At 34.8% G+C, this 26,367-nt stretch overlaps 1 protein-coding gene across 2 annotated transcripts in view; it reads right to left on the bottom strand.

The window, feature by feature from the left end:
* Positions 1 to 6,975: 6,975 nt before the first annotated feature.
* Positions 6,976 to 26,367, bottom strand: part of TBCA (tubulin folding cofactor A) — an 85,929-nt gene continuing 66,537 nt past the window's right edge. The window contains exons 1-4 of one of the 2 annotated variants that reach the window (XM_057740647.1): positions 24,545 to 24,582; positions 21,151 to 21,256; positions 9,406 to 9,492; positions 6,976 to 7,245 (exon numbers count right to left, since the gene is read on the bottom strand). In XM_057740647.1, the coding sequence (XP_057596630.1) occupies positions 7,165 to 7,245; positions 9,406 to 9,492; positions 21,151 to 21,256; positions 24,545 to 24,567 (297 nt within the window). In that variant the 5' untranslated portion in view covers positions 24,568 to 24,582 and the 3' untranslated portion in view covers positions 6,976 to 7,164. Of the gene's footprint in view, positions 7,246 to 9,405; positions 9,493 to 21,150; positions 21,257 to 24,544; positions 24,583 to 26,367 lie in introns of those variants that run through there. The other variant, XM_057740637.1, reaches the window with a different exon arrangement.

Genomic DNA, 26,367 nt, shown 5'->3' with positions numbered 1-26,367 from the left:
TTTGAGTATGTATTTCTTATTATAAATCTTAATATCACATCGACCTTTATAACAGCACTTGCTTGTTCCCCTACACTGTAAGGATTAGTTATTGGACCATGAGCTTCTCAACTTTGCATTCCCAGAGCCTAGTACAGTGCCTGGCACCCAGTAGGTGCTGAATGCATGGTTGTGTCATGAGCGGATGAAGAGTCAGTTCTAATTCTATGTCTGTGTTACAAGTCGGCATGCAGCTACTGCTCTTATTTTGTCTAGAGGCCCAGCTATTTCCTCACCCCAGAGTTTGCTAAATTCCCTATTTATAAACAATGTAATTCTTTTATTTTAAATGTACCCTTTCCCCTAACAGAAACATACAGCTTTTGCTCTAAATCATAATTTTCCCACCACCCTGGGATGTCCATACCTCTGTCTTTGGTGGACGTGGATGTGAAAGATGGATATTCAGAAGAGAGCAACCCCTAACTGGAATTAACCTGCACACTATGTTCTGCCAAGGGTCTGGAGGGAGAGGAGGGTGGGGGAATCAGGGCAGTGGTATCAGCTGCAATGCGAGGCTGAGCTAAGTCTCTGGAAAGTAGGCACAGAGATCCCAGGGTCAACCCAAGGCTGAGTGACCATGTCTAGGATCCTTATACCCTAAATTTTTAACTAGGAGGCCACCCATCAGAGTACTTAGAGAGGCCCTGCTTTATATTTCCTTGGGGCTTTCCGATGGGGGGATGGGGAAGGGAGTCTGTGGGGCTGACAGCCACATCAGTGGGAAGACACCAGGTGTGCTCACCTCCCTGGAATCTGCCCAGCTAGGGGCACAGCAGGAAACCTGCTAGGAGATCTACACACTTGGGAAGTCCGAGGAGGAGATGCTGGTTTGCTTCTCAGAGAAAAAGAGACTCAGTCTCTGCAGAACAAGATCTTTAAAAAAATGCTAATTAAATCATGTCACTCTCTGGGTTAAAATCTTAGTGGACTCTCTAATATTAGATTAAAACCTTAATTTCTTTCTTTAGCTTGCAAAGCCCCACAAATGCTTCTACTGCTTTCCCCATCACTCACTTGGCTCCTGCACCACTGGTTCTTTTCTTAGAATACACCTAGCACCTTTTCGTCTTCGGTTTCATACTAGTTTGTTTGTTTTTGTTTTGCTTGGAATGTGAGTTTCTGATTCAGAGCTCAGCTCAAATGTCACCTCTCAGGAAGCCTTCCCTGATCACCCAGTTGTTATTTAGTGCATCATTTAATGTTAATTCTATGCACAGAACACATTCCTGCTATTTTCTTGTTTACTTATTGTCAATATCCATGAGTTGTATGCGCCTCAAGAGCAGAGATTTTTGTCTGTCTTGCTCACCATGGCACCCTAGCTTCAAAATAGTGCCTGACTAATAGTACAGGCTCAAGAAATTCTTGTTGCATAAATTTAATTCTTTAATCTATTTAAGCTTTAATTTGTTGTGTGGAATGACAATTTTTTTCTCAGACCTTCTTAATTCCATTTATATATTATCCATCCTTTCACCACTACATTGAGATGCCACCTCTATCAGTATGATATACATACTTAGGGTGGGTTTGGGTTTTCTAGTCTATTGTACTGACTGACTGTTTAATGTTGTGCTGGTTTCACTGTTTTAAATGCAGTAGTTTTGTTTCAATATCCAACTGCACTACCTCCTACACGTATCCCCTCTCCCGCTTAGCAATTCTCCATTTTCAAGATTTTCTTGATAGAATCACCATTTATTTTTCTCTATCTCTATTTTGATAACTGTGGCTTTACATTTATATATCAATTTACCATCTTTAAAATGTTCTCACCAACAGTGTATTAGATTTTCTATTCCCCTATACTCTTGCTACATAATACCCAAAATTCTTTGTTAATCTATGTTTTACCAGCGGGTTTTTTTTTTCCCTCTTCATATTGAAATTTTTGACTCAGTAGAAATTTACTTTGGTGTGAGAAGTGAAATAGAGATTCAGCTTTACTTTTCCACCAAATGGTTGGCTGGTTATCCCAATACAATTTATTGAATAATCTATCTGAGAAGTCTGAAACATCCTTTATCATATACTAAATTTATATATATTTATTTGGGTTTGCTTCTGGACTCTATTCTCTCTTTTTTTTTTTTTTACCATATATTTAATTATCACAACTTGATAAATTTTTAATAGTGAGCAGAGCTAGTTTCCCCTCATCAGTATTCCTTTTCATATCCCCCTCCCAGATATTTTCCTGTTAGATTTTTTTAAATTCCATTTTAGAATCATTTCCTAACGTTCCCCTTCTCTCTCCTAACCATGTTAGATTTTATTTCATTGAATTTACAGATGGACATAGGGAGAAACCACATTTTGGTAGTATCAACTTTCCGCATGTAGTACAAGTTATTTTTTTAAATGTCATCTTCTATGACTCTCCTTAGGGATTTATTTTTCCATTATGTTTGGTTACTGCTGGCATATAGAAAAGCTTTTGGGTTGTACATATTCATTTTCTAAGACTCCTGTAACAAAGTACCACAAAGTGGCTTAAAACAACAGAAGTTTATCTCACAGTTCTGGAGGCTGGAAGTCTCAGTCAAGGTGTTGGCAGAGCCACACTCTCCAGGGATCTAAGGGAGAACCTGTTCCATGCCTTTCTCATAGCTTCTGGTGCCACCTTGCTATTTCTTGGCTTGCAGCTGCATAACTCCAACCTCTACCTATGCTGTCATGTGGCCTTCTTGCTGTGTCTTCACGCCTTATTGGGACATTAGTCATATGAGATTAAGGGCCTACCCTACTCACTAGTGTGACCTCACCTTAGCTGATGAAATCTGCAAGGACCCTATTTCCAAATAAGCTCCTGTTCTGAGGTACTGAGGGTTAGGATTTCAACGTATCTTTTTGGAGCACATAATTGAGCCCATTACAGTTTTATATATTCTTTTTTCAGTTACCCACTTTATATATTATTTCCTCATCGCTTCTAATCATAGACAACACGAGTTTTCTTGATATCAAAACATAATCTTATCAACTGTATTTCATGTAAATAATGCCTCTTTCCCAATTTATTTCATCCTTTTATCTAAGCTCATTAGCTAGTACTTTATCATACCTAGTCAACAGATACTCATCTTTAAAATTTTGCTTGTTTTTAAAATTTGAAGTTGATTACTACTGAAGTGAAACATTAAAAAAACTATTAATTTGCATTTATTCTTTTGTGAACTCTGTGTTTTCATCTTTTATCTTTCATACTAGGAATTTTTTCTTATTACTTTGGAAAGTCTTATTGTGCATTAAAAATATTAACTTTTGGTGAAATTGCCCCCAAGACTTTGAAAGTACCTTGTCAACTATTCAACTCAAGAGAAAGCACAAAAAAATATAAGAAAGGTGTAAATCTACTGCAACATAAATTAATCATACCTTTCTGTGCAACAGTCTAATACATGAACAAATACCTCTCATAAGAGCAGTAAGACTAATAGCAGAGTGCAATGCAGATTTTTATGAAGCACTCTTGAAATTTTCAAGTACACTAATACTTGAAACTTGTTTCATAGTGCACCATTTCTAAACCATTCAATTTCTTTCCAGCTAAAGCACTCAAAGGAGTCTCAAGGACTAAATTATCTGATTAACCCTTTAATGCCAAGTACTTCACAGCTTTTGCTCACATACTATCAAGTTTACACTGACAGTTTAAAGGCCCTAACTCACCACCAAGGAAAGGATTAATCTGTCCTTGGCTTATCTAAATGACCAAATAATAAGATTTAAGTGATAACCAGCTGTAGGATATGTCCTTATTAAACTTGATAGGATTTTTAAAAAGCCAAGTAATGTAATGAAGTTTGCAAAGTAATTTAGATTAACCAAGTTTGACTGCTCAATTTGGAAGTGACTCAGTGCACAAGTATAGGCATAGAGACAATTTTTAAATATTAAGCTTTGATTGTTCCTCACCAGAAGTTCAAGAAAAGTCAGACAAATATTACAATATATTGCTTTAACCAGCTTTCATCACTCATAAACATGTGCTTATTTTAGCAGGTTTTTTTGTTGTTGTTTTTAAATTCTTCCCACAAATCCCATTCCTTCCCAAGGAACTGTTTACATGACTTATCCAGGTGGTACAAAATAGGATAAAGAAAGGACAACTTAGTTCTTGAGATGTTAATACTCATCCAAAATGTAAATGTCCCAAAAGCCCAGACAGCAAGTTCTTGTCCAGGACTTTGGGGGAGTAATTTGATTTATTAGCCAAGAATGTCCAAGTGAAAATGCTGAAACTTGGGAATCCTCTCAATGGCATTAAAACCAGCCCTGGATTTGGTCACTTTACTCATTCCATATGTTATATCTCTATTTCTTTACCCTATGTATGTTCTTACTTACTTAGAAATGATGTGACCTTTTGCTGTACAGAAAAACAGAAAAATTAGGTTTACTATTTGATTCTGCCACTTGTCTTTGTGTTGCCTGTCTAATCTGTGGACCCATTGTATCGGTCTGTGAAAGGACTACGGGCACCTAACAAATGTTAAATGATTACACATTACCATGACACTATGCCTGCAATGTGTGTAAATTGGCACACATTCACTGAGAGAACTGTTCTGAGACCTAAGAAGTTGACAGATACATATCAATGAAGTTTATATATATATGGTATATACATCTATATAAGGTTATATATATAAAAGATAATTTTATATAAATTTTTATTAACTTACATAAATACTATTTTATATTATAGTAAGGTAGTGTTCTTCACAACGCAATAGCAGGTGGTCATGATCATATGAAACTGAATACAAAACATCTGAGGAATTGTACATATTAAGGATACTTGTTATTGCATGTATCTCTAGACCCCCATACATATGCACTGGGTCACAATCAAAAATGTGTTTCTTACTGTGCATTGTGGTCCAAACAGTTTGAAAAGCACTGCATTAAATGTTTTGTTTGTGATGAGACAGAACCCTTCACAGCATTCTTTGTCTCGCTCTAGACGTGAGACATGTTCTCGCTTTTCACTTATTCTACAAATGTTTATTGAGCAATTGCTATATGTTAATTGGGGGTCAAGTGTTGGTACAGGGAGAAAAAGGGCAACATTAGGGAATTTCTACATACTGTTACACAGATGTAAGGTTTTAAATAAAAGCTTAAAAACAAGTTAATGCTAAATCGATTATAACTGTTCTCAATGTGCCTCTTGGCCACAAAAACAAGTGGAATGTGTCAAAAATTCTCAGGAATAAGCCTTCACAGAATGTTAAGCTTCTTGCTGCTTCTCATCAATACCTGGAGAGAGCCAGTATAAAATCTGTAGTAGTTAAGAATTCTCTAAAGATATACTTCTTTCCATCTACCTGTTGCTGATTTCTTCTTTCTTAGGCTTTTTGGCAAGACAGGAATTTTTTCAGTAACCAAGAATTGGGTCATGGCTGCAAAACTTACCCTTCAGTATTACTTTTTTCAGGAGGGAGATATGTTCTCTTCAAACTTTAACTGATAAGGAAACCTTTTGCTAAGAACATATATGATATTTGTGTATTTAGCAGAGGATGAAATATTTTACATTAAAATAGTAAAATATTTAAAAACTCAAGATGCCAAAAACAAGAAAACAAGCCCCAAACCAAAAAAAGCCCATTTGTTCTGTTCTTAATACAAACCACAAAATAATTTAAAACTAAAGAGTTCAATTCTCCTGGCACTCAAATGTCTAACATTGAACCTTAGTATAAAATTTTACATTGTAATTATAGTTTTTATTTCCTCACTCTTCCCCTCTTCTACCTCAAATACTTTAAAAATGGCATGTAATATGTTTTAAAATGATGACATTTCATTTAGAAATGCTTCAGATATGTTATTTTCTGATGAAGTAATTTTCTGAATGTGTAAAAGTTTTATTTTATAAGTTATACATTCTGTGCTTTAAAATAGGGTATTTAGAAATAACATTAGGAAAGAAGAATATTATTTTTCTCTTCCCTCATCTTTTTGACAGATTTAATGTTATAGTTTCTAGTGATCACTTGCAACTTCCAAAATCAGACCAACCATACTACATGTATTTTATAGCAGCAAAAATTCAAGTTTTCTTATTTTTTCAATTATAGGCTTCAAAGTTTAAATGTTATTGTTACTATTTTGGTTCATTAGATCATGGCTCATGTTAGGTTGGTGACATAAGGCTCATACACATTTTCTATAAATATAAGAAAACTAAGCAAGTTGTCCTATATTTTTGGAAAATAAACTCAAATGATTAGGTTATGGGTTTACAACAGCACTGGAAAAAAGCTTTGTGATGCAACAATATCCTTTTTTAGTTAATCAAGATAATCCAGGTTTGGCTATGGCCAGCGCATGCTGTAGCTGGCTTGTATCTTTCCGACTCTGTGTTCGGTAATGTCACCTTAGTCGCTTGAAATTGGTCACAGTGGGAATATTTAAACAACAGAAATAAGCAAAAGCTACAAACCAGAGGTTCCCTTCCCATTCTGAAGTGCCATTAAACACTTCCCAGCACACCACTGGCAATAGCCATTATAACTTTAAAATATAATTCAATTTTTTATGGTTGTTCATAAGAATCTTATTCTTGAAGATCTAAATGGTTGGTGTTTTCTGTATAAATCTGTCTTTTTGGAAAAAGATTTAAATGTTTCCCATCAGTTCATTGTAATGGAAATGTTGGACTTTCACTGTGAAGAAATAAATATGTAAGGCTGTATCCAGAGAGGTTCTTACTTTCTTATCTAGGAGTTGTACCCTACTCAGAATACAATAATCAAAATTTAGATTTTTATCTAAAAAAAAAAAAAGGTATCCTATTTTTAACTTAATCCGTGCTTAAGCAGCAAAATATCTAGCCTTTAAATAGAACCTAACATATTTTAATTCTCTGTCAAAAATGGCTATGACTTAATGATAAAAGGTTAATTAAAATACTCTGTAAAGTATGAAAGAAGCAATTTTATTAGATGAACTCATTTATTCGACACATTAAATTAGGCAAAGAAAAATATATGCACTGCATAAAAAGAATCACATTCTCATACTACTTGAACACATAGCAGTGGTCAAAAATAATGAATTATGGAATGGATCCCAAGATTTAATGCAAAAAACACCCTGTACAGAAAAATTTCAGGCTTCTAACTTCACTGAATCCAGTACTAAACGTGCCTCCTTATATTCCTCAGCTTCTTCCAAGTCTTTTTCACTCTCCTGAAATTAAATATAATAAAAATTAGGTTTATCCTTCTTGAACTTCAGTACTTTAATTACTCAGATATTACAAACCATCAACGTAAGCAGCTCAAAAATTAAAACAAAAAGGATGCCAAGCCTCATCTAAATATAGTATAATTCCACAGATTTCCGAAGAACAACTCTGTTCTTTCATTACAGGTAAGGAAAGAAATAACAGGTTTGGTTTTGTTTCACTGTATATTCTCATACAATAAGTGAAAAACATGGTCGTCTAAAGCTACTGAAATTAAATAATTAAATTAAAACCTAAGAAAACATTTTAACACACTGTATTCTTACTTTGTCAACACATCACCATACAAATGGGGTTATTATTATTCATGCACTAAAAGTAAAAAGTTATTTACTAATGTGTTACATATATGATAACATTCAGACCAAAATAATCCTCCAAATGCTCACAATGGCAAAGAAGGCTCCTGGTGTCACACCAGAGTTAAACGCAATCTTTGAATCAGAAAAGTGAACTGTCTGCTTGTTAATGAGTATTATATACCCTACTACAAGGAAACAATCTAACAGCTTTCATTTTCTGATATCTAAAGACTGAGTTTTTCCTTGGTATTTTTATATACAGAAAACTTTTACTAAGATATTGTAATAGTAACACAGAAATAATATCACCTAAGTTACTGTGCAGAGCAAATTTTGTTTGATTTTTTAATAAATAAATAAAGCTATGGCTGGCAATTCAGGTCAAGGCAATACAAGATGGATATACACAAACAGTTACAGGGCAGAGGGAATAAAGTGTGTGTATATGTATTTAATACGAAATTTTAAAGGAAAAGAGACTGAAGATTTGCTTAACTCAGACTACATTTCTTAAACTTCTACATTACACCTAAACATGTCTTTGTTCTCTGTCAGAAAATTTAAGCTCTTTGAGGGTACAGACATTGCTGAATATATCCTCATACACAAATATACACCCAAAGACAAAATTATAATTTTCAAGCAGTTTCTATTACTTTCTCAGCTATTATATTCATGAGAGGAAAAAAGCATTTCAGTTGTCAGGAAATAAAAATGATGCTTCTGTTTCAGGTAACATTTTAATAGTTATTTCCTGCTTTCACCTATCTTTCATTTTAAAACCATAGCTTTATTTTTGGCTTTAAAGAGAGTTATCCTGCCTTTAAAAGGTTCCTATAGATAAATATGAGTTCTATGTCAAAAGTAAACTAAAATGTGAGTATTTCTCTCTTCCTTTTTTTCTACAGATTTAGTCCTAATATGATTTTGGTGGGAAAACAAATCTCATTCTCTTTCCAAGAATACATATATATGATCATACTGAAAAAGCCTCATACTATTTTTGTTATATAGGGAACAACTATGAATCAGGAGATGGCTATGTAGCTAGTAATATTAGCTCAAGAACTAGAAACATAAAATGAAATGAATAAAGGAAATGACAGAATTCATCAAATTATCATCAAACAGCATTAATAATTGGCTTATATATAGTATTATGCTTTTATTTCTATTAAGAAATTTAAAACAGAAAGAAAGAAGATGACTTTTCATTTTTCTTAGAATCCTTTTTAAAATGATTCAGCCACTATATCACGAGACATTTATACCAGCAAGCATGGTAGGAGTGTTATCCAGCTCCAGGTTAATATGAGAGGACTGCCTATATATTACTGTACAGGGTTATCTTTCCTCTCTCAAATCGATTTAGGTTTGAATCAGAAAGAATTCCAAATCCTTTTTTAAAACAGCCCAAATTCATTTGACACACTTGGATCTTTTAACATTTCAAACAGACTACTCACCTTTAATGAGTCAAAAAAGATCTTTATGTATGAAAACCAAATCATTCAAGATATTGCTGGACAATATTAATACTATGAATACCTACCATGATAATGCAAATATATTTAATTAACTAAGTTTAAATAGAGTAAACATGCTAGACACAGTACTTTTATTGGAGGCATAACTTAAAACACCACTTGAACTCCATTAATTATTTAAAAATAAATCGGTACACTGAGCAAGTAAACAAAATGTCACCACTAGCTTTCAGTGTTAAATATTTAAAAACTTGACCTTTCATATATTAGACTGAAAAAAATCTGAAACATAAGCTAGATAAGTATTACTTACTAATAACTGCAGAAGATCAGCATATGCAGCTTCCAGCCTGCGCTGGCAATCTGGGATCATCATCCGGGACTCTTGCAGGATCTCTGCCTAAAACAAGAATCTCTGTGAGACGTGGAGATGGTAGAACTTATGCACTGAGCTCACACCTCTGAAAATACATAAAATGACTTAGGGGAATCAGAAAAAAATTATGGTTACATTAAATGGTTCAATATTTTAATTTTAATTGTTTATTAGAAGTTAGAATGACTATCAATACTGTAAAATATACAAAGTAAAATATACAAAGTAAAAGATCTAAACCTTTTTGGTAATCACCATCTCACGCTAAGTAAAAATTAACTTGAAAAGCTTTTCCCAGAGCATTTATTTAAAAAGGCTATTTAAAATAAAATATTTCTCCTGCTGTCACAAAGCACCTTTATCCAAAATGGGATCAGCTGGTTATATAAATATCTCCTGCATCTTTTGAGTAATAAAGAAAAACAGTGTTCAGATAATATCACATGGAGATAATTACTGCATGAAAAAAGTTATTGAGTTATTGATCACATCGTGTGCACACTGCAGGAGGTTCTCACTGAAAGACAGAGGTAAAGAAAAATGAAAAGCAAAGACCAGCAGGTTCATATTTTTGATGCTTATCATGCATAAAAAGTTATTACTTATCCTTGTGCTTCATTTTAGGAGAGAGATTATTCTCCCCATGCAGTTTGATCCAAATTACCAACCTGGCACCCCTCTGAATCTGAACTTCTACTTCTGTCTATCCCTCCTGAAGATAGACACTACAGAATTAAACACAGATCTTTACTTTGGAGCATATTTCCAGACTTCAAAATCCATCATTTGAAGCTGGACTATAACACATCAGATCATAAAAAAAGAAAAAAAAATCAAACAGATGACTCGGAAACCGAATCGATAAGAGGGAAAACACATTAGTGTCAGATGTTGGACCTCAAATAAGTATTTTTCCTAAGGAAGCAGGAAGCTGTATTTCCTTAAACTATTCTCAGAAAGAGACACAGAGATCGTTTAAATATTAATTTCCAAAAAGTAATGTTTGGTCAAATACCTTTGGTTAAATGGGTGCTAAATCTGAACTTTAACCTAGAAGCTTTATTACCTAGCTCATGTAAAAACAAAAGACATAATTTACTGGTAATCATACTATATTCTAATAGAAGCTTTAATAAATCCCATTACCTTCTTCCTTTTCCCAAAAGTTCTGTCATCGTTCACAATGTAAATAAAAATCAATATTATAATATACAAGGATGCTCTCTATCCACATCTTTTTTCTCAGGTGAAATCTATTGCTGAACTTGTAATTCTTTTACTATTAAGGCACATGTTGAAAATTTCAACCACAGGATCATAACTTTATTTTACAGCTATTCATACTATGCCTAAATATTCAACCACTGCCACTAATTTATTTTTGTGTATCTGGTTAGTTTGAATACATGTGCTAAATCAGTGACGGGGACATTTCTTTGGGTAAGCAATTCATATTTCCTCCCCTATGGACTCCCCTTGAGAATAGCTTATAGGAATTAAACAAGATGAAATGAATATAAAGAATTGGGCCAAACATATGATAAGCCAAATGTATACTTGTAAAATGTATTTGGCAAGTTTTAGTACTGTCATTGAAATGAACTTTAACCAATGCTGTCCAAAATAACTTCTATTCATTATTGTTCTATCCATTATTATAGAGCAAAACCTCTCAATTAGTTTATCAAAACAGGACTCTGGCTTAAGTGGGGCCAAAGCTCAGTCTCTCCCATACACCAGCCTCATTTCATACAATAAGCTTGCTATATATTTTCGGTATGCCAGATACAGAGGATATAAAGATGAAAAAGAAAAGGTCTATCCTCCAACCCATATGGGAGAATAAACATGGAAATAAATATGTAACACTGCTTCAAGATCATGCCACAGGGAGCCAAACATACAGCACAGTGGTAACTATGATTTGGAATCCATAAACCATATCTTTATTGAGGCCAGAAACCATACACTTCACCTTCCTACAATGAATTACAACTATCAGGAATAATTTAAAAAGACAGTATATAATGTGTGATTATATAGTAAAGGCATCCCTCAAAATACCAGAATAAACTTAAAAAGTATTATCATTCAAAGTGTCTCCGCTGGGAAGGAGTCATTCAAATGAATGGTGCCTCTGTTTAAAATAGCTGGATAAACGGTTTTAACAGTTTATTCTAGTGCTGACTATGACAAGACTGAGGTTGAGTAAGGATCCTGGCACAGCTATGGAGGGACATGGAACTTAGGAGAACACCAGTCCTACTGATATCTTACTGTTTTTTAAAACAAGTTATGATTTCTCTGGGGAAAGTTATTCAGGCAAACTGGAAGTTGGGGGAGACTTAACAAGGCTCATTGTAACAAAGAATAAACTACTGAACTAAAGTATGATCACTTTCTTTTATAATCAAACATACATACACTGGAAAGGACAAGCCCTACTGGCAGAGTTTTATTTTTTCAGAAAGAAGAGTGTGTGAAATAATCTAGCCAACGTCAACTTCTTTCGCTATGGATCAACTGGGATAAGGTTTCTAGCTTCCTTAGTGATCCAGATCATTCACCCAGGGATGGCTATACCTATAACAATCTATAGACACTCTAATATTAGATATTGGCTGCTTCTGGAATCAATGGTAACTGTATTAGTTTGTCAAACTGAGCTCTGGAGTATTTCAGAGATTACTGGAAGAATGGTTAAGTTTTTCCCTTTTACATGGAGGTAAAATGGTAATGTGATAATAAACAAGAATTCCATTTGAAGAAAGAAAGAAACAAAACAGTAACCATGTGAGGTGATGGATATGTTAAGTGGCTTGAATATGGTGAATATTTCACAATGTATATGTATATCAAACCATCAAGCTACACACTTCAAATATATACAATTTTAATTATACCTCAATAAAGCTGGGGAAAAAATATAAAGATACTCCGAGAAATAGAGAATCATAGAGTTAGAAGGGACATAAATGGTCATCTAGTCCAGCCTCCTCAATTTACAAATGATAAAGTTCAGCCCCAGAGTGATTAGCTAGTTAACAGGGTGTTGAGTGATGGCCCGTGATTCTGATCTCACCCCCAGCAAGTGAATTAGTGGTAGCGGCAGTCAGTATCCAAGACAGCTCCCAATGACCCTCACCTCCTCGTATTCCTACCCCTGTGCAGTCACGGCCCGCACTGAATTTGGTCTGACACTGTGTGACCAACAGAATGTGGCAGAAGTGGCATTCTGGGACTGAAGACCTGAAGTTGGGTCTTAAGAAGCCTTGTAGCTTCCTTCCACATGGGCCTCTTGGAATGATCACTTTTGGAAAACACTTCTCTTAGGACCCAGTCACCATGCCATGAAGAAAAAAAATGAAAGAAAAGAATTCATTTGACTTGTGTTTTGTGGTTATTGATGAATGGTTAAAAATATAAGAAGAATCCTATGAGTCAGAAATAATGGGCTGTAAGCCCTGACATATCAATAATTACTTAAATATGAATGGTCTAAATTTACCAGCTAAAAATCATTCTATAAAAAACTCATTTCAAACGTAATGAAATAGATAGGTTAAAAAAAAGGATGGAAAAAAGATACACCATGCAAACATTAAAAAAAAAAGAGGAGTGGCTATATTAATGTTGGATAAAATAGATTTAAGAGCAAAAAAATTATAAGGGACACAGAGGGATATTACATAACGATAAAATGATCAACACCAAGAAAACACAGTGATCCTAAATGTGCACACACTAAACAAAAGAGCTTCAAAATGCATAAAATAAGAAATGATAAAGCTAAAAGGAGAGACAAACAAATCCACAAATAAAGTTGAGGATTTCAGTATCCCACTCTTAGCAATTGAGAGAAGTACTAGAGAAAAAAACTGGCAAAGATATAAAAGAACTGAGTAACACCATCAACCAAAAGACCTAATCGACATTTAAAGAACACCCTATCTTCGAGAGAGAAATACAAATACTTTTCAAGCACCTGTGAAACATTCTCTGCAGTACACTACATCCTGGATCAAACCCAACAACCACAAAACAAACAAAACCCTCAACAAATGTAAAAGTATTGAAACAACACACAGTACATGTCTGACTATACTAGAATAAAATTAGAAATCAATAACAAAAGATAGCAGGAAAATCTTTAAACATTGAGAAATTAAACAACATACTTCTAAATAACTGACGGGTCAACAAGGAAGTCTCAAAGGAAAAAGAGAAATACATAAATACATGAAATGAAAATACAACATGTCAAATTCTGTGGGATTCAGCTAAAGCAGTGCTGAGAGGGAAATTTAGAGCACTAAATGTTTAGATTAAGAAAAAGGGAAGACCTCAAATGAAAAAGTCTAAGTTTTTACTTCAGGAACCTAGAAAAAGAAGACCAAAATAAACCTAAAACAAGCAGAAGAAAGGAAATAATAAATACAAGATCAGAAATCAATGAAATTAAAACAGGAAAAGAACGGGGGGGGGGCAAAAAAAGCAATGGAACAAAGAGCTTTATTTTGGAAAAAAAATTTCATAAACTTCTAGTTAAGACTGACAAACATAAAGTAAGAAGACACAAATCACCAATATCAGTAACAAAATAGAGAATGTCAATACAGATCTCACAACCAACAAAGGGAGAAAAAAGAAATATTAAAAGTAATTTTATAATATTGTTCATAATGCTCATAAACTGAACCACTTAGAAGAAATGGACCAATTCCTTGAAAACTACAAACCACCAACACTCAACTGATAAACTGAACAGTTCTATAACCATTAAAGAAGTTGGATTTGTAATTTAAAAGTTCTTGAAAAAGAACTTTCCAAGCCCAGATACTTCCACTGGACAATTTTATCAAATATTTAAACACTTAGCACCAATTTTACACAAATCTTTCAAGAAAAAAGAAGAGGAGACACTTCCCAACTTAACAAATACCATATTAAAGAAAGAAAACTGCAGACCATTATCTCACATAAACTTCGATACAAAAGTCCTCAACAAAATATTAGCAAATCTAATCCAGCAATTAAGAGAATTATACAACACAATCAAGGCTGGTTCAATATTTGAAAATATCCATGTAATTCACAGTATCTACAGGCCAAAGAAGAAAACTCATGAGATCTTACCAAATGACACAGAAGAAGCATCTGACAAAATCCAACATCCATTCATGACAAAAATACTCAACAAAACTATGAATACAGGAGAATTTCCTCAATTTGAAAAAGACTGTCTACAAAACCCCTACAGCTAACATTTACATAATGGTAAAAAACTAAATGTAATCTCCCTAAGATTGGGAACAAGGGAAGGATGTCTATTCTCACCATTCTTATTCAACATAGCACTGTAAGTTCCAGCCAGAGCAACAAGGCAAGAAAAAGAAATAAAAGACTTATAGAATTAAAAGGAATGAAACTGTCCTTATTTGCAAATAACATGATTGTCTTATGTAGAAAATCAGAAGGAATCTACCAAAAACTCCCAGAACTAATACAGGAGGTCAGCAAGGTCACCAGTTAAAAGATCAACACACAAAAAACTGACTGCACTTTTATATCTAACAACAAATACAGCATTGGAAACTGAAACTAAAAATAACACCATTTACAACAGCTTCAAAGAAAATGAAATACTTAGGTTTAAATCTAACAAAACATGTACAGGATTTGTATACAAAATACTTATGAAAGAAGTCAGACCTAAATAAACTGAAGAGACTTACAATGTTCACTAACTGGAAGACAACATAATAAAGATATCAATTCTCCCCAAGCTGATTTATAGGTTTAATGCAATTTCTATCAAAATCTTAGCAAGTGTTTTATAGATATAGACAAGCTTATTTAAAAATTTTTATGGACAGGCAAAGAAACTAGAATAGGTAAAACAATTCTGAAAGAAAAGAAAGAAAAGGAAAGAAGTAACTGAGAGGACTCCTTCTTCCCAATGTTAAGGTTCACTATACAGCTACAGTAATCAAGATTGTGTGGTACTGGTTAAAGGGACAGACACAGATTAATGGCCCAGAAGAGAACCCCAAAATATACCTGCACAAATAAGTCCAACTGGTTTCTGACAAAGGTACAAAAGCATTTCAATGGAGGAAGGATACCTTTTCAACAAATGTTGCTGGAACAACTGGGCACCCATAGGCAAAAAAAACAAACCTTTAACTAAACCTTGCATCTTACATAAAAATTAACCCAAAATCAATTGAAGCCTTGAATGTAAGACATAAAAACACACAGCTTTTAGAAAAAAAAGCGAAAATCTTCAGGACAAATCTAGGCAAAGAGGCTTTAGACTTGAGATCAAAAGTATGACCCACAATGGGAAGCATTAGCTGTAAATGAGATGTCCTCAAAGTTAAAAACTATTGCTCAGTAAAAGATTGTGCTAAGAGGGTAAAAAGACAAATTACAGACTAAAAGAAAAGATTTGTATTTGTTGTAGAGCAGAAACTAACACAACATTTGTAAAGCAATTATAATCCAACAAAGATAAAAAAGAAAACATTTGCAAACCATATATCCAACAGAAGGCTTTTATCTAGAAAATATTAAAAATTCTCAAAACTCAGAAGTTAAAAAAAATAAAATGCCTAATTAGAAAGTGGGCAGAAGACATGAACAGACATTTCACTGAAGAGGATATACAGATGGGCAACGAGCAAATTAGATGTTCAACATTACTGGCTATTAGGGAAATTCAAACTAAAAGCACAATCAGCTATCACTACATACTTATGTCAGTGATGGCTAAATGCTAAAATCAAAAATAGTGATAACACCAAATGCTGGTGAAGATGTTGAGAAGTCAAACCATTCAAACATCAATGGTAGGAATGTAAAATGGTTACAGCCACTCAGAAAAGAGTTTGGTAGTTTCTTTTAAAACAAAAAATGTACTAATATGACCCAGCAATTGCTTGGGCATTTATCCCAGAAAAGTAAAAACTTAAGTTCATGTAAAAATTGAAAATGAATGTTCATAACAGCTTTTTTGTATCAGTCAAAACCTGGAAACAATCCAAGTGTCCTTCAATGGTTAAAATGTGGTATGTACATGCCATGGAACATTACTCAGCAATAATAAGGAGCAAACTATTGGTATACTCAAGGACTTTGATGGACCTCAAGAAATTATGCTAAGTGGAAAAAGTCAACTTCAAAAGGTTACATACGGTGTGATTCCATTCCATGTTACACAACATTCTTTAAAGAGTGTTAATTATTTAGGATTTTAGGGGTGGAGAGGACAGGGGCTATAAAGAGATAGCACAAGGCAGTCTCGTGATGGAATTGTATAGAATTATACACACACACCATGAGTACATTTATAATTAGTGAAATATAAATCAGCTCTGTGGTGTACCAATGTCAGTTCTATGGTTTGGATGCCGTAATATAGTTATGCACAATGCTACATTGTAAGAAGAATGGCAAAGGGTGTATGAGACTTTCCTGAAAATATTTCGCAATTTCTTGTGAATCTGTAACAAAACAAAAAAGCAAGTGTATAAATAAAACACCATTTATAAACCTGATTATATGTACCAAGAGACAATAAAATTTTAATTACTGATAAACAAAATCTGGTGTTTCTTGCAGCCTTGTGAGAGGCCTTGGTCAAATTCCTCTTTGTAAACTGAAACCTCCTATTATTTTCCATATATTTAATGAAAAAACTTCCCCTTCAGTTTTAGGGAAAAGAAATATCAAATTGTGAATGTTAACTTATGCTTCAAGTAAATCACAAAAATGTGTGTGCATGTTTCTCAAAAGGACAAATTTCACAATACTGTGAGAAATCTTTGTTGAAAATTGTACTGGTTTGTCTTTTAATATTACTTCTGGAAAGTAAGAGATGAGTCATGCCTTAGGTAAAATAACAGACATATGTTTGATTGTCATTATTACCAATCATTTCTGCTTCAGAATAGGCATAAACAAAACAAAACAAAACAAAACACCCAGAATACCTTCACCAGCTGAAGGCAAAATCCTCTGTAACCATCCATCCCTAAGCAGGGGATGAAGGAAAAGAGGAATATCATTAGTAGAAGGCTAAAATCAATATTTAGTCAACATTTGAATATTGTGTTATAGATTAACTCTTTGACTGGTATTTTCGCTTATGAGGGTCCTGAAACTTCTGCCTAGTTATTTATTTTAAAAGAACCAAAATTAGGCCTCATCCAGGAGAGAACAATTTTGGCAATCAATTTCAGGTTAAGAAGTTTGATAGGGACCAAGAGATAGCACTGAATGTGTATGTTATAAAACAGGGCTGGTCCAGAAGATCTAGGAGAGCCAGAGCAAAATGGAACAAAGTGAGAGAAAAGCCAAGGCAGTGAGAGGTGACTGGGGATGGCATTTAGCTCAGAAGAGGAATAAGTACAGGGAGAACAGTAAAGAACCCATAAGATATGGCACTTGGCTTCCTTGATATTTCTTATGAGGGGCCTCAGCAAAAATGTCAAGAAACAATTACTGACCTTAAAGTAGCAGGCAATTAGGAACAGAGCAGTGCTTCTGGCAATGCAACTCCCCTTGCGTATAAGAAAAAATATGAATGACTGGCTACAGTACAGCTAAGCTAGGAAAAGGAATTGAGAAAAGCATGTAGGCTGGGCTAAACACAAGCTTTCATGAGACTCTGAAACAAAATTGCAACTGACAACTGTATACACTACAGGTTGAGAATAGCAGAGAACAGAAAAATTTATTGTTTTGTAATTAGATATGGGATGGTATTCTTGAATTTAAGTACTAGGCTGACTATGAATCTACGAAATCATATTATAAACCACGACCACCGTGACAAAAGAATTTCAACATGGCTGAATGCAGAAAGGGTTTTTCAACAAATTTTTTTCCCTTTTACATCTGCATATGTAGTCAATGATATAACCAGTAAGTGGCTAAAATCTTTAAATAACAATTAGAACACAGGATTCTATAAAGAGTTAATCCTTACCTATCAAGTAGTAGTTTAACTGAAAGATAATCAATATATAAATACAAATGAAATCAAACAGATTCTGTGGTAATCTGTGACATTATTTGTAGAATTTTATTTAGAAAGGAAACACATTCTCCATTTATGTAACTTACAACTCATATTCTAGCTATAGGACTATTTTAAAATACATTATTGAAAAGAACAGGGCAAAGAAAAAACTAAACAAGGTCACTAGCTACACAAGTGGAAAAACAAGCCAGACAGGGTCCAAGAAGGACCTGGGTGAAATAAATGATACACTGTGTTATCATGTTTCTCACTAGATGTGGGAAAACAATAGAGTACCTGGAAGTGTGAGAGGTACAAAAGTGATATGAATATTTATGGAAGTATATATCAAAAAAGCATTTAACAAATTTTATCAAAAAGTTACATTCCATATGTAAATCCTTATGAAGAGCAGTTAGTTTACAAAAGTCAACACACTGGGGGACATACTACATCTACACACCTGTTTACAAATTCTCCTTCAATTTAAGAATATCTGACACACACATAAAGGAGGGCAGTCTCTCCTGGAAGCTCAAGAAAATAAGAAAGTTCTCTTCTTGGATAGCCTGAAGAAAGAGACACTTCAGTTGCCACTGCATTCCTTTTGCAACACAGAAAGCAACTACTGACAGAAAAACCCATTCTAAGTGATTATTTTTGCTTAATTAAGTCCGGGTTAATTGTGCATTATTACCATTTGTAACATAATTTATATGATGAAAACCACTGTGAGTTCATAAAGCTGATTTAAAAAATAAGTCTTGAGATATAATCTGTAAAAGCTCTGTTATACTCTTACCTAGTGTCATCTAGATTTTATTCTAAATGCACTGGACACTGGATTTTAAGTAAAGGAAGAAGTAAGTTCATGTACATTTTAAAGAGATCAACCTGGCTGCTGTGGTATGAAAGGAATATAAGACTATCAAGAGACAAAGAGGATATCAACCAAGAGGCTACTGCAGTGGTACAGGCATGAAGTGATAGTGGACTGGACTAGGAGACAGCGGCAGTAGAGAAAGAAATGGAGGGAAAAAAGAAAGAGGACTTGGTGATCAAGACGAGACCCATAAGTTTTGGTCTGGGTATCTGAATAAGCAGAGGTACCATTTACTGAGGGGGGGAGACAAGAGAAGGAATAGCTTCTTGTTTTGGGGAGGTGAGCTGGGTTGAGGGAAGACCAAGATCCTTATCTTGAACACATATGTCAAACAGGTGATCAGCTGAATATACTGATATACACTTGGAGTAGTCAGGCCCAGAGATAGAAATCTGGGAGATACTGGCACCAGAATGAATGCCAAGTAAGCAGGAATTCTGGGTTTTTCTGTTTTGTTGTTATTTTTAATGCCATGTCTAAAAGAGTGCCTGGAACAGTATTTGGCAAGTACCAGGCATCCAATAAATATCTGCTGTGTAAATAAATTAATGGAAATAATGATGGTATTTAACGTTATAGGATGGTATGAGTTACCTAGAGAGGAACTGCAGCTAGAACTTAGGTTAAAAAATTTTTTTTATAGATAAAGATAGAGAGAGATACAGAGAGAGAGAGATGGGAGAGAGAGATGGGGGAGAGGGGGAGAAAGAGAGAGCTGAGAGAGGAGAGTTTCAGCAAAGGAGACGAGACTGAGAAATAATGGCAGTGAAACCAGGAGACCATTTTATCAAAGACGCCAATACAAAAGAGCATTCCAAGGAGAGAGTGGTTACTTGTGTCAAATGCTGTTGAGGTTACATAAAATGCGGACAAAGAAGCGATAACAATGTCCCTGATGGCTGTAACAAGTGCTAAGGCACATAATCCACTCTAACAAGAGGTGGGTAGTGCTGGGTACAGATGCAGGTAGACTGACAGATTTTGTGGTGGGAATATAAATTCCCTTCACAGCTTTTATTTTCTCAAGGAATTAAAAACAAGTGTCAACCAAGAGTGAATTTAAATTAAATGCTATGATGAGAATTAATAAGGTATTATGGAACCACAGAGCATCTAACTCAGTGTTTGGGTAGAGTGTAGGGAAGGTTTAAAGAATGAGTAGGAATTAATAAGGAGAGGGTAGATGGGACTGGTAGGAACAACACCCCAGACATATGCAATATCTCAGAGGCAAAGGAGAAATGGCTGGTTCAGGAAACTAAAAGGCAGGAACTAAGAGGTCCAGATAGGGACTGGCAAGAGACGAGGCTGGAATGATAAGCAGTGCCAAAACCAAGCACAGCCGTGTGCGCAATGCTGAGAGACGGAAGTTTGTCAGGAATAATCAGAAGTAGCCACTGAAAATGTGTGTGTGTGTGTATAATTTTGGTGGTCTTCATAACAGTTTGGGGAAAATATTTGTAAATTTAAATACATAAGTATATTTAATATAAGATTAGGCCTCTTTTATATTTAATACTTAAAATTGGAGAGGCAGTACTGCTTAATGGTTAAGAGTACAAATTCTAGAGCCAGAATGTCTGTGTTCAAATCCCAGGTATGCTACTTAGCAGTTGTGTGACCATGGGCTAGTTATTTAACCTGTGTTTCAGTTTCCTTATTTTTAAATGGTTTCACTAGGACCTTTAGTAGGACTTTCTCAGAGGGCTGTTAATACATTGTTAATATGGTATTCTGTAAATGTTAGCTGTTATTATTTAAGACATAATTTTACCTGCTTTTTAATAGCATAATTTTCACCATCTTCAGCTTTCATTTTTTCAATCTTTTCTTCTTGTTGTTTTGCTTCTTTTTCATACATCATTTTTTCTTTGACCAGTCTATAAATAAACCAAAAATGTTTCAGAGAATTAACTTTCTCTCTAGCTACTGACCACAAGAAACAAAGAAACTATGTAAATATATAGCATACTTTAAAAAGCATATGTACTAGATGGGGAGAAGGGAAGGGAAGAAAAATACTTTAGCCATAGATGTGTGAGTCTCATGCCCTTAAGTTTTATACCTGCCTAAAGCAAGTCAATCAAAGCATGGAATTCTTAAATTTTTAATTAAAAACACATTCCATTATAATAACTGTATTTACAATGTAAAAATAACATTCAAAACTATTATATACTAACATTTCTATACTGCTTGCTTTATTTTCTTTAAATTGAGTTATAATGAATAATATTATATTTGTTTCAGGTGTACAATATAGTGGTTTAATATTTTATACATTATGAAATGATCACAATAACCATACATCATCTGTGACCATACAAAGTTGTATCTCTCTCTTTTTATTTTTAAAAATGTTATTTTTTTTCATTTTATTTATTTTTTTGAGGTACACCGAGTTCAATCAACTGTATTTATACCCATCTCCCCGTATTCCCTCCCTCCCTCGGCTCCCCCCCACCCTCCCCATCCCAGTCCTCTAAGGCATCATCCATCCTCAAGTTGACAAAGTTGTATCTCTTAATATTGTTCATCTATTTTGTCTGCCCCCCCCCCTCCCCGACCTGTCTTCCTTCTGGCAACTACCAGTTTGTTCTCTGTATCTATGAGTCTGGGAAGTTTTGGTTTGTTTTGTTTCATTTTTTAGAGTCCATATATAAGTGAAATCATGCGGTATTTTCTCTGTTTGACTTATTTCACTTAGCATTAACATCTTCCAGGTCCATCCATGTTGCTGAGGAGACATAGCTAAAAAAAATACTGCTGAGACCAATGTTAAAGAAGTTACTACCTACATCTTCTTCTAGGAGTTTTATGATTTCAGGGCTTGCATTTAAGTCTTTAACCCATTTTGAGTTTATTTTTCAATATGGTGTAAAAAAGTGGTCCAGTTTCATTCTTTTGCATGTAGCTGTCCAGTTTCCCAACATCATTTATTGAAGACACTGTCTTTTCCACATTTTATATTCTTGTCTCCTTTGTCATAGATTAATTGACCATATAAGTGTGGGTTTATTTCTAGACTCTCTATTCTGTTCCATCGATCTATTTGTCTCTTTAGGGCCACTATCATGTTGTTGGCTATTCAGGGCCTTTTGTGGCTCTACTGTCTTTTTTTAATTGATATATATTATCCAAACTTTTACACATGTACCTGAAACAACATAATGGTAGAAGCTCAGCTTACTGGGGAAAAAAAAGTCAGTATATTGCATGCCAAATCCAAAACAAAGAAAAACTTATTTTCAACAACAAAATTGTTTGAAAAGTATTTACCATGCACTTAATTTTATGCCTGACCTTCTTTGTGTGAGGCACTGGGATATATAATTTAGACATGGTTCTCTCACACACAAGTATTAGAAACAAACAAGTATTTAATTACTAAAGCAAGAAAAGGTATTGATAGAGATCAGAAAGATTTTCAACAATAAGGAACACAGCAATACCAAGTTCTACTAATTATTTCTCAGATAACCAAAATTCAATTAACCGTAATAGTGCAATATCCCCTAATTCTCGTTAACCAAAGTTTTTTTAAATTAATTAATTTTTGGCTGTGTTGGGTCTTCGTTGTGGAAGGGCTTTCTCTAGGTGTGGTGAGCAGGGGCTACTCTTTTTTTTTTTTTTTTTTTTTAGTGTGTGTGTGTGTGTGTATATATATTCATCTGTTGATGGACACTTAGTTTACTTCCGTATGCTGGCTATCATAAATTATGCTGCTATGAACTTTGAGGTATGTGTATCTTTTTGAATTAGCGTTTTTAAAAATATTTTTAAAGGACTTTTGAGATATAATTGACATACAATAAACTGCATATATTTAAAGTGTACAATTTGATACTTTTTTCCTTATCCCAATTCATCCTACCCCAAGCCCCACCCCCACCCACTTTCCCCCTTTGGTGTCCATATGTTTGTTCTCTACATCTGGGTCTTTATTTCTGCCTTGCAAACTGGTTGATCTGTACCATTCTTCTAGATTTCGCATATATGTGTTAATATACTATATTTGTTTTTCTCTTTCTTTCACTCTGTATGACAGTCTCTAGGTCCATCCATGTCTCTACAAATGTCCCACTTTCGTTCCTTTTTACGGCCGAGTGATATTCCATTGTATATATATGTACCACATCTTCTTTACCCATTCATCTGTTGACAGGCATTTAGGTTGCTTCCATGACCTGGCTACTGTAAACAGTGCTGCAATGAACATTGGGGTGCATGTGTCTTTTTGAATTATGGTTTTCTCTGGGTATGTGCTCAGTAGCGGGACTGATGGGTCATATGGTAGCTCTATTTTTAGTTTTTTAAGGAACCTCCATACTGTTCTCTATAGTGGCTGTACCAGTTGGCATTTCCACCAACAGTGCAAGAGGGTTGCCTTTCCTCCACACCCTCTCCAGCATTTATAATTTGTAGATTTTCTGATGATGCCTCTTCTAACAGGTGTGAGGTGATATCTCATAGTTTTGATTTGCATTTCTCTAATATTTAGCGATGTTGAGCATCTTTTCATGTGCCTCTTGGCCATCTGTATGTCTTCTTTGGAGAAATGCCTATTTAGGTCTTCTGCCCATTTTTTGATTGGGTTGTTTGTTTTTTTGATACTGAGCAGCATGAATTGTTTATATATTTTGGAGATTAATCTTTTTTTAAAATTTTATTTATTTATTTATTATTTTTTGGGGGGGTACACCAAGTTCAATCATCTGTTTTTATACACATATCCCCGTATTTCCTCCCTCCCTCGGCTCCCCCCCCCACCCTCCCTCGAGTCCCCCCCCCATCCTCCCCATCCCAGTCCTCTAAGGCATCTTCCATCCTCGAGTTGAACTCCCTTTGTTATACAACAACTTCCCACTGGCTATCTATTTTACAGTTGGTAGTATATATATGTCTGTGCTACTCTCTCGCTTCGTCTCAGCTTCCCCTTCACCCCCCACCCCCTCCCAAACCTCGATGGAGATTAATCTTTTGTCTGTTGGTTCATTTGCAAATATTTTCTCACGTTCTGAGGGCAGGCGGATTCTTAACCTCTGCGCCACCAGGGAAGCCCAATCAAAGTTTTAATGTAAAAGAAAAGTATAGTCCAAGAAAACACTAATATTCCTATATACACATTATCTAAGGAACAGAAGAAAAATATTTTCACAGTCCCATACCTATTAAAATTAGCTTTCTCCATTTGGCTTGCTGACTTACTTCTAGACCTATGTTACTGGGATGGAAGTTAAAAATAATATTAGAGCATGGCCTTTAATCATTTGCAATGAAGATTTTTAAGTATATTTGAAAAGACGATTTAACTTTCATATTCTAATAGGACCTAACACAAGTTCACAAATCTAAAAAATCTTTTGTCATACTACCTGGAAGGCTTTTAAGTCGGATTTAAAGTTTGGATTTAAATCATCACATAAACTACATACTAAATATTAAAATACTAAAATGTTCCAGTTTGGAATTTTGAGTTGTACAAGCAAGGTTCATCCTGTCCTTCATGATCTTGTGCTAGTGACACAGATGGAAAGAAATATAACAAAATGTTAACACTATTTACAGTAGAATATACGTGACCTTCCAATTCTCATCCTGAAATATCTCAAAGTGAAAAAAACAAAGGACAAAATAGGTATAAAAAAACAGGTATAGATTTTATGTTGCCATGGATATAAACAAACAACAAAGGATACTCAAGAAACAAATAATGGGATGTCCCAGGTGGCGCAGTGGTTAAGAATCCACCTGCCAATGCAGGGGACTCAGGTTCGATCCCTGCCCCAGGAAGTTACCACATGCCACCGAGCAAACTAAGCCCGTGCGCCACAACTATTGAGCCTGTGCTCTAGAGCCCGTGCTCTAGAGCCTGTGAGCCACAACTATTGAGCCCATGTGCCACAACTACTGAAGCCCAAGTGCCTAGAGCCCATGCTCCACAATAAGAGAAGCCACTGCAATGAGGAGCCTGCTCACCACAATGAAGAGTAGCCCTCACTTGCTGCAACTAGAGAAAGCCCATGTGCAGCAAGGAAGACCCAACATAGCCAATAAATAAATAAATTTATATTTTAAAAAAAAGAAACAAATAAAGGATACCTAGGAAACTACTATTTGTAGTTACCTGAGGAGAAAAGCCCTAATGATTTGGGATAGGGATGGTCAGCTGGGAGGTAAACAGAGAGGCTTTCATTTTATGCCTGTCAATAAAGTTCCAGATTTTTTTCCCCCATGTATGTTATTTTTATATAAAAAAATAGGTGCTTATAATTATCTGAGTGGCACAATTCTGAATGATTTTAAAGTCTGCTAGTTTTTTCTTTAGCTGTATTTTCTAAATTTTCTGGAATAAAGCAAAATTCAATTAGAAAGATACCAAAATATAACTAATAGTTTTAATTCTCTAAACATTGCTCTTTTGCTAGTTTTCAAATGCTATTAAAATAACAAGTACAAATAAATATAAAGTCATAACATTATATTTTAAAGGCATAATTAACTGAAAATATTTATTAGTCTTACAAACCTATACCTACATAGAAACATAGCAAGTTCAAAATCTGGTCACTCTTAGTAGTTAGACAAACATGTAAGAGTAAAAGAAACAAGAAAAAGCAATAGAAAAGGATAGACACAAGGAGAAATTTTAAGAAATGACAGTCAGGACTTCCCTGGTGGCGCAGTGGTTAAGAATCTGCTTGCCAATGCAGGGGATTTGGGTTCAATCCCTGGTCCTGGAAGATCCCGCATGCCGTGAAGCAAGTAAGCCTGTGTGCCATAACTACTGAGCCCATGTGCTGCAACTACTGAAGCCCGTATGCCTAGAGCCCATGCTGTGCAACAGGAGAAGCCACTGCAGTGAGAAGCCCAGGCACCACAATGACATGCTCGCCGCAACTAGAGAAAGTCCGCGCACAGCAACAAAGACCCAACATGGCAAAAAACAATAAAGTTCTCTTAAAAAAAAAAAAAAAGAAATGACAGCCAT

The sequence above is a fragment of the Hippopotamus amphibius genome, chromosome 1, assembly GCF_030028045.1.
Source record: "Hippopotamus amphibius kiboko isolate mHipAmp2 chromosome 1, mHipAmp2.hap2, whole genome shotgun sequence".
NCBI classification, from domain to species: domain Eukaryota; kingdom Metazoa; phylum Chordata; class Mammalia; order Artiodactyla; family Hippopotamidae; genus Hippopotamus; species Hippopotamus amphibius.
Note: the sequence above shows the minus strand (reverse complement) of the source record. Positions and strands in the feature narration are given on the sequence as shown.